The sequence below is a fragment of the Cebus imitator genome, unplaced genomic scaffold (genome assembly GCF_001604975.1).
Source record: "Cebus imitator isolate Cc_AM_T3 unplaced genomic scaffold, Cebus_imitator-1.0 Scaffold6, whole genome shotgun sequence".
Lineage (NCBI taxonomy): Eukaryota > Metazoa > Chordata > Mammalia > Primates > Cebidae > Cebus > Cebus imitator.
This window is the reverse complement of record NW_016107321.1, coordinates 5,078,975-5,088,832: the sequence shown is the minus strand read 5'-3', so window position 1 is coordinate 5,088,832 and position 9,858 is coordinate 5,078,975. Positions and strand designations below refer to the sequence as shown.

The window sequence follows — 9,858 nt, the reverse complement described above, 5'->3', positions numbered from 1 at the left end:
CATGTTGACCAGGATGGTCTCGATCTCTTGACCTCGTGATCCACCTGCCTCGGCCTCCCAAAGTGCTGGGATTACAGGCTTGAGCCACCGCGCCCGGCCTAAATGCCCATTTTCTGCCAGTTACCATGCTGAAGATTAATGTCTGTCTTCAGAAATAGCATAGTATTTGAACTCTGGTTGTGGTAATTCTTTTTGAGATAGGGCCCTGGTTATGGTAATTCTTTTTGAGATGGGGCGCAGAGATTCTGCTACTTTTATATTTGCAAAGTTGATACCCTGTTTTAGAATACCAAGGTTATCCAAACTTTCTTCATGTGTTTCCCAGTCCTTTTAATGCCCTTTAAAAGCAGATAATGATCTCATTTGTTGCTAACTAAGCTTGCAGTTAATTTTATTTTAATGGAATAAGAATATGGATACCTGTCTTTAAGAAGAGAATAAGCAAGTAAACCTAGGGGAAGTATCCGGTTGTAAAAACATGCAGACGATCCTTGCCAAAACCCTGGCATGGGAATGTGAACCCTCTTGTATGAAAAGTCTGCCCTTTGCAGACTCAGGTTCTGTATCCCATGAATGCTGTATGTTTGATCCCAGTACTTTATTTTTATCTGAGTTTTGTTGAAAACAATCCATGTATAAGTGGACCCATGCAGCTAAAACCTGGGTTGTTCAAGGGCCAACTATAATAACTTATAAACTGGAATTTATATTGAATAGCATCCACGATACTTTAGTATTATAACTAAAATTCTACATACTGAGTAGGTAGAATGCCCAGTAACTAGATAACAGGTATATCACCTAGCCTTAGTGATAAATTTAGCTGTTTTCAAACTATCACTCACAGATCTCTACCACAGTACTTGTTATGTGAAGTTCCTGGTTTGTTCTCAAAATTTTATGTTTACATATGCATAGATACAGGTACTTATATAGTGGTTAAATATGTACAATTCAAATATCTAAAATTGTCTTTAAGATTTTTTAAAGTAAAAATATTATTGGCTGGCCATGGTGGCTAATGCCTATAATCCCAACACTTTGGGAGGCCGAGGTGGGTGGATCACCCGAAGTTGGGAGTTCCAGACCAGCCTGGCCAAAATGGCCCCGTTTCTACTGAAAATACAAAAATTAGTTGGGCGTGGTGGCTCATGCCTATAGTCCCAGCTATTCGGGAGACTGAGGCAGGAGAATTGCTTTAACCTGGGAGGTGGAGGTTGCAGTGAGCTAAGATCATGCCATTGCACTCCAGCCTGGTGACAGCAAGACTCCGTCTCAAAAAATAAAAAAGGCCGGGCATGGTGGACTACACCTGTAATCCCAGCACTTTGGGAGGCCAAGGTGGGCGGATCATGAGGTCAGGAGTTCAAGACCAGCCTGACCAATATGGTGAAATCCCATCTCTACCAAAAATACGAAATTAGCTGGATGAGAGAGAGAGAAAATTACATGGAAATGCCAGGTTTGATATGTTCGCTCCAAGACTTTGCAGTTTAATGGAGTGGATGCATGTGTCATGCTAAAATAGAAACAGACCTGTGGAGATAAATATGATGATGGTTTCTCAGATGATTAAAATGACTGCTACCAGATTAAGGTAGTCACAAAGCAGCCTTCTATAATGGCAGCAGAGATTACAAACTAGGCAACAAGGATCATAAAGTACGCAGGGACCAATTTAAAGAAAAAAATATATACATTTCATGTCATAGAAATATGGTTTATGTGTTCATAGGACAGAATGACTTGCTCAGTGAAACAAACTATATACAATTAGCTCAGAAACAAATGATATACTCAGGTTTTTATCTGTTTGCTGTATCCCATGAGAAAGATTCAAGAGGGGAAGGCAGGGTGTAATGGCTCATGCCTGTAATCCCAGCACTTTGAGAGGCTGAGGCAGTTGGATTGCTTGAGCCCAGGAGTTTAAGACCCACCTGGGCTGCATGGTGAAACCTTGTCTCTACCAAAAAAGAAAAAAGTACAAAATTAGCCAGGTGTGGTGGCACATGCCTGTAGTCCCAGGTACTCAGGAGGCTGAGGCAGGAGGTCAAGATTGCAGTGAGCCTTGATCGCACTATCGTGCTCTGGTCTGGGTGACAGAGGGAGACTGTCTTTAAAAAAAAAAAAAAAAAAAATTAAAGAGGGAAAGAAGCAAGCCAATAATCTAAGATCAATTTAGATTTTTCCCCTAAATTCTGCCTTCAACACAGTTTACTTAATCTGAAAACCGGGATTTAATAGTATGATTAGAATATCTTGTAAAGTAGGGTTGAGATTGGTCATAGTAAAAAATGCTATTGGAAGATCGTCTTCTTTTGAGGAATCTCAAAATCAAGTGGGACAAATCAAGTAGTTTTGGTGCGCGCGCGGGTGTGTGTGTGTGTGTGTGTGTGTGTGTTTTAATTAGAGACAAGGTCTTAACCGCATTTCCCAGGCTGGTTTCAAACTCCTAGTCTCAAGCAATTCTCCTGTCTCAGCCTCCCAAAGGTGCTGGGATTACAAGTGTGAGCCACACCTCAAGTAGCTTTTAAAAACTCAGTTTGACATACCAATTTTTTGGTCAGATTTCTAGTTGTTTAGAATTTATAATAAGCATGGGTAAGTAAAATAAGCCATAAATACTTTATGGGAACATTTATGAGTATGCTATTAGAAATAATACCTAGGGCTGGGCATGATCCTTACATGTATAGTCCTTGCTATTTCGGAGGCTAAGGTGAAGGATCTCTTGAGCCCAAGAGTTCAAGACGAGCCTGGGTACTATGATGGGTCCCCATCTCTTAAAAAAGAAAGAAAGAATAACTAAATTAGTGTAAGAACTAATTTCTCAGTTTGTATAAATTATTAATATGCCAAATATAATTTAGATGCTTTTTCAAAAGAGCACTGGTACTCAAAACCCTGATTCAATTTTTTAGTCCTCATAGAATTTTTATATGAAGATTTTATGTTTGTCAGGTTAGCTCTTCATGTTGTATAGGTTTTTTTTTTCGGCCTTGTATTTTAATGTGTTGTTTAACGTATGTTTATTACATATTTTTTCTTTGTCTTTCTTTTTTGTGTGTGTGCGGATTTGTAGTTTAATGGATGATAGCTGCTATTAGCATTCATTCTAAAAGACAGTGAGCATAATAAAGTGTTCTCTACTTGAATTCGTTAACCTGTCTTTTGAAACAGTTAAGTGAATTTTGTATAATAAAGAAGCTAATTTTGAGATAAAAAATATTTGGCATAAAATTAAATACTGTAAGAATATTTTTATTAAGGTGTAACATATGTATATGGATTTGTTTGGTCTTGTTTTTGTTTTTGTTTTGAGATGGATCTCACTGTGATTGCTGGAGCGCAGCAATCCCAGATGACTGCAACCTCCACCTCCTGGGTTCAGGTGATTCTCCTGCCTCAGTCTCCCTGGCAGCTGGGATTACAGGCACTTGTCACTACACCCAGCTCATTTTTTATATTTAGTAGAGACCGGGTTTCAACATGTTGGCCAGGCTGGTCTTGAACTCCTGACCTCAAGTGATCCACCGCCTTGGCCTCACAAAGTGCTAGAATTACAGGCATGAGCCATCACCCCCAGCCGGTATAACACACATTTTAAAATATATAATACATCTAAAAAACTATTGGACAGTAATAAATTATTACTGTGGTAGGTACTAACTTACTTTAACAACGTAATGCTATAAAAGGAAAGACTTAGAAACTGTTATTACCCTTTGATAGCCCTTTAGCAACATGCCTAGATACTGCTTGAGATTAGTATCACTTCTGCAACAAGATTTTCATAGGGGAAGGCCGGGCGCGGTGGCTCAAGCCTGTAATCCCAGCACTTTGGGAGGCCGAGGCGGGTGGATCACGAGGTCAAGAGATAGAGACCATCCTGGTCAACACGGTGAAACCCCGTCTCTACTAAAAATACAAAAAATTAGCTGGGCATGGTGGCGCGTGCCTGTAATCCCAGCTACTTAGGAGGCTGAGGCAGGAGAATCGCCTGAACCCAGGGGGTGGAGGTTGCAGTGAGCCGAGATCGCACCATTGCACTCCAGTCCAGCCTGGGTAACAAGAGCGAAACTCCGTCCCAAAAAAAAAAAATAGCAACATCAAATGATTCGAATGGCTGCATTTTACAAGGGAATTTGTAAAAGTTACCTAATAACTATAATAATGGAAGATGTTAACAACGGAGGATCTGAGTGTAGAGTATATAGGAACTCTAATATCTTTGCCACTTTTTTGTAAATCTAAAACTTCTAAAATTGTTTAAATTTAAAAATCCTAATTATTTAACAATAATTTAGTTCACTAATAAATTGATTTGAAAGAGTTAGTATTTTTTATTCCTGCCTTCACTGGAAGACTGGAAGAAAATCAGTTGAACTTGTTTTCCCCATTTCTTTTTTTAGGATTCAAGATGACCAACGAAGAACCTCTTCCCAAAAAGGTATGGTTTTTGGTTTTGGGGTTGGTGTGTGTGTTTTTTTTTTTTTTTTTTTTATGTTTTTGCCTTTATAAGAATAATAGCATTGGAGTTGTATAATGTGCTAGATATTGTATGTTATATCCGGTATATTTTTAGAATATTTTCAGATTTTGGAAAACTTTAGTTATAATAATATTTCTGTGGTCTACTCTTAACCTTCATTATGTGAATATTCCAGCTACATATCTACAAATAATGTCAAAAGTGGAGATTATGAGTTTCTATATTGTTTTCTCTTTTTTTGAGACGGAGTTTCGCTCTTGTTGCCCAGGCTAGAGTGCAGTGGCACAATCTCAGCTCATCACAACTTCTCCCTCCTGGGTTCAAGCGATTCTCCTGCCTCAGTCTCCCAAGTAGCTGGAATTACAGGCATGTGCCACCATGCCCAGCTAATTTTTGTATTTTTAGTAGAGACAGGGTTTCTCCATGTTGGTCAGGCTGGCCTTGAACTCCCAACCTCATGTGATCTGCCCGCCTCGGTCTCCCAAAATGCTGGGATTACAGGCGTGAGCCACCATGCCTGCCCCTCCCCCCACACACACTTCCCCCCCGAGACAGAATCCCTCTGGGTTCAAGCGATTCTCTGCCTCAGTCTCCCGAGTAGCTGGGATTACAGGCGTGCACCACCATGCCCGGCCAACTTTTGTATTTTTAGTGGAGACAGGGTTTCATCTTGTCGGTCAGGCTGGTCTCTAGCTCCTGACCTTATGATCCACCTGCCTTGGCCTCCCAAAGTGCTGGGAACACACCAGGCCATTCCTATATTATTCATTCTTCTTGTCCTAGTGTAAATCCCTTTGATTGTAATTTTTCTATTTAAAAAAAAAAAATTTTTTTTTCAAAAACAAAAAATGGTTATAGCTAGTTTTCAGATTCTGCCTTTTTCTCTGAAGATTTGTTGTTTAGTCTCAATCTTCCCCTGTTGTACATTTCCTACCTAGAGTTTAGTTACTTGTACACACACACACACACACACACACACACACACACACACACACACACACTGGGTATTATAAAAGCGGTAACAGTTTTTAGGAGGAATTTGTAGTTCAGTTGGGAAAGCAGGGCTTATACTTACTAAACTGAATATTTATGTGAATAATTTAGATATTATAGAAGTTTCTGTCCTGCTTTGGAGTCAAATAATTCATAAAATGAATAAAAGATTGTACTGTGCTTTCATAGTCTCAGAATTACTGTGTGCTCCCTCTGGTAACAGTGTCTTTTTTTCCTCCTTTGGGATAGGGTCTTGCTCTGTCACCCAGGCTGGAGTGCAGTGGTGAATATCGGCTCACTGCAGCCTCCGCTTCCTGGGCTCAAGTATTCATCCCACCTCAGCCTCCTGAGTATCTAGGGGCTACAAGTACATGCCACCATGCCCAGCTAATTTTTTTATTTTTTGTAGAAATGGGGTTTTGCCATGTTGCCAAGACTGGTCTGGAATTATTATATTCTGTATATTATATCCCGTATATTTTTAGAATATCTTGTGGTCAGGAAATAGCCATTTGCCTGTGCCTTCCAAAGTGCTGGGATTATAGGCATGAGCCACTGTGCCTGGCCTATGGCGGCCTTTTAATATATTGCAGTTTAATAGTTCCCCCATTCCGTTTTATAGTAATACTATTTACTGGTTAGTATTATAATTTGAAACAGTAAAAAAAAAAAAAAAAAAGTGTCTTATAAGGAAATACTAATAAAACCTTTATTTTTATTTTTTATTTTCTGAGGCAGGGTCTCACTCTGTTGCCCAGGCTGGAGTGCAGTGGTACAATTTTGGCTCATTGCAGCCTCATACTCCCCAGCTTATACAATTCTTCCACCCTTCAAATAGCTCAGACTACAGATGTGCCACTATGCCTGGCTAATTTCTGTATTTTTTGGTAGAAATGGGGTTTTGCCACATTGCCCACGCTGATCTTGAACTCCTGAGCTCAAGAGATCCTCCCACCTCAGTCTCCCAAAATGCTGGAGGCATGAGCCACAGTGTCCAGCCAAAGCCTTAATTTTATTCTGAAGTAGGAGAAGTATCTCACTGCTTGTTTAGCGTAGTGAAAATACTTTCTCAATTTATGAAGCATGTCAGCTTATGCCCTTTTAACTTTTTATTTTGAAATAATTATAGATTCACAGGAAGTTGCAAATAAATGTACAGAGAGGTTCTGTGCAACTTTCACTGATCCTCCTTCATTGTTAACGTCTTGAGTGACTAGCAAACATCTCTAATAACTATGAAAATCAGGGAATTGACACTGGCACAATCCACAGAGCTTATTCACATTTCGTGTTATACTTGTACTGTTTGCGGGGGGAGTGGGGAGGAGCTATATGCAATTTTATCATGTCTAGCTTTGTATAAGCATCATTTATCAAAATACACATCTGAGCCATCACCACAAAGCCTCATTGAGTTATTTTATAGCCACGTCTACCCCCTTTCTATCCCTGCCTGATGCCTGGCAACTGCTAATTTATTTTCCATTTCTGTAATTGTTATTTCAGCGTGTTATGGAAATGAAATCATGTAGTATATATCTTTTTTAGACTTTTTTTTTCCCTTCCACTTAGCACGTTTTCCTTAAGACTTATACAAGTTGTTTCATGTATCAGTAGTCCTGTTTTTTTGTTTTTTTTTTTAATTGCTTAAAGTGTTCCATGGTGTGGCTGTATCATAGTTTCATCATTTGCCTATTAAAAGACATTTGGATAGTTTTTACTTTTTTGACTTTTACAAGTAAAACTGCTTGGATATTAGTTTTCATTTCTTTGAGATGCATGTGTAAGAGTGCAACTGCTGGGTTCTATGACACATTCACTTTTAGTTGTATTAATAAAAACTGCCAAACTTTTTCAGATACTCAGATACCATTTTATGTTCTCACCTGCAGTGTAGGAAACTTCAGTTTCTCTGAATCCTTACCAGCATTTGTGTTGCCACTAATTTTTGTTTTAGTCATTCTAATCAGTGTGTGGTGATATCTGGGGTGTTTTTTTGTTTTTTTTTTTTCTCTTTTTTTAAAGAGAGACAGGGTTTCACCGTGTTAGCCAGGGTGGTCTCCATCTCCTGACCTTGTGATCTGCCTGCCACAGCCTCCCAAAGTGCTGGGAATACAGGCATGAGCTACCATGCCTGGCCAATACCTGGGGTTTTAATGTGCATTTCCCTAATGATGATGCCTATTGTCAAGATAACCAAATAATTTACCTTAAAAAAAAAAAAAAAAAAAAATAGCTGGTTGCAGTGTCTCACAGCTGTAATCCCAGCACTTTGGGACGCTGAGGCGGGCAGATCATGAGGTCAGGAGTTCAGCCTGGCCACTATGGTAAAACCCCGTCTCTACTAAAAATACAAAAATTAGCCAGGTGTGGTGGTATGTGCTGTAGTCCCAGCTACTTGGGAGGTTGAGGCAGAAGAACCGCTTGAACCTGGAGATGGAGGTTGCAGTGAGCTGAGATGACGCCACTGCACTCCAACCTAGGCAACAGAACAAGGCTCTGTCTCAGGAAAAAAAAAAAATTGTAATAAAATCTTTTCTTTTTTTTTTGAATAATATGTACTCAGGCATTTAAATCTCTCACTTGAGAGATGTTTCATAGGTCTCAGTATAGAGCTTTGTGTCTTCAGGAAGAGTTCATTTCATAATTCTCTTTTTAGGTTCGACTGAGTGAAACAGACTTCAAAGTTATGGCAAGAGATGAGTTAATTCTAAGGTAAAATGTTCTTTTTATCAAAAATTTTTCTATAGAACATTGTATTATGACTCCATACTGTAATATTTGTCTTTATGCCAAATACTGTTTTTAATGTTGTTACGTCGTCAAATAATTTAAGTACTTTTTGAACGTATTTCCTGTGACTTGTTTCTTCATTATGTTAACACTGAGGAAAACGTAGCACTTTAAAGAACTGCTAAGAAGCTATAAGTTTGACAAATCCATGGCTTGTTTTGTGTAGTTTTTCCTTTTGTGTTTAACATTTGAAAAAAAAAAAAATCCTAAAAGATGCATTTATATTTTTGGAAGAAATACATAATTTTCTAATGAAATGAGTTTACTTTTTCTTATTATTGTGACCTTGACCAACTCATTTGACTTCATACGCATCATTTTCTCATCTGTAAGTTGAAGGGGTTGAGTTACTTTTAAAGGTTACTTCCAGTTCTGAATTTCCGTGGTTATATTATAAATGTCTTACAAAAGCAGATTGTCAGGTACAGCGTATAATCTTTCTGGAGTGTGTAAGAAATCAGGAAGTAGGATATTCTGTGTTTTATAATTTACGTATATTCTTTCTGTATATTATTGCTATGGTTAGTAAGTTTCTGGATGACTTTTAGATGAAAATAAAATGAGTATTTTTATTTAATAGGCTGAAAGCGGGGGAGAGAAAAGATGTTTTGTGAGATAGGGTAACAAAGAGTTTGTTGTTTCCTAGAGTGTAACAGTTTCCTCCTTTCACCTTTGCATAACTACTGTATTATAAACACACTCTTATCTTTTTTTGCCATAATCTCGTACATGGGACAGTTTCCATTGTATACCTTTATCTTCCTGCACATAAAGTTTAAATCCTTGGTATTCTAAAACACTCCTGTCTTCTGTTGAAGTAGATACTCACTTGTGATATACGACTACTCCTCGATGCTGGTTTGTTTTTTTTTAATGTACATATAAGTTATAATAGAGGTGAGGTCTTGCCATGTTGCTCAGGCTGGTCTTAAATGCTTGGCCTCCTAAAGTTCTGGGATTCAGGCATGAGCCACCATGCCCAGCCCTGACTTTTTTTTTCCCCTTCCTACAGTATTATGCACTTCTTTTTATGCCTTCTTGCATAATTGCTGTAGTCTGTGCAGTCATTTTTTTAATTTAACTGTAGGAGGGTAAAATCAGTAATCATAATAACGAATCATAGAAATGTTTTATTTTAAGATACCTTTAAGGTTTCTAAATCATATGCAGTAGTGTATATTCTTGCAGTCACTTTAACATCTTTCCTTAGGGAATTCTCAGTAAGACTTTTAGGTGAGTTCTTTTCTGATTAATTCCCTTGATGATTTCAGACCAGCTGCTACTTATTTAACTAGTCTATGCTTTCTATCCTTGTGATATACATGTTCTTGCTTTGTTTTTATATTTTTCTGTTCTTCTAAAATAAATCGTTCTTTTATAGCCTCCACAGAAGACCTTTTCTATAAATCCCCAAATATTTGGTAAACTGTATGTGTCCTAGGTTGTAAGTGCCATAAAAATAAGCATGGCTATGGCTGAACAGTAGTGTTTATATAGAAAATGGATTAGTTTGGTATTAGGAAGTACTTTTTGTTCATTATGTTGTGATGTTAATAAGTTAACAGCAAGCCTGTTTTTAA

General features: G+C 38.2%; 1 protein-coding gene across 5 annotated transcripts in view; it reads left to right on the top strand.

The window, feature by feature from the left end:
- The window catches only part of LOC108310945 (WT1 associated protein), a 30,803-nt gene that overhangs the window by 4,415 nt on the left and 16,530 nt on the right, over positions 1-9,858 (top strand). For 4 of the 5 annotated variants that reach the window (XM_017538156.2, XM_017538165.1, XM_017538190.1 and 1 more), the window contains exons 2-3: positions 4,413-4,450; positions 8,145-8,200. In XM_017538156.2, the coding sequence (XP_017393645.1) occupies positions 4,421-4,450; positions 8,145-8,200 (86 nt within the window). In that variant the 5' untranslated portion in view covers positions 4,413-4,420. Of the gene's footprint in view, positions 1-4,410; positions 4,451-8,144; positions 8,201-9,858 lie in introns of all 5 variants that reach the window. The other variant, XM_017538159.2, reaches the window with a different exon arrangement.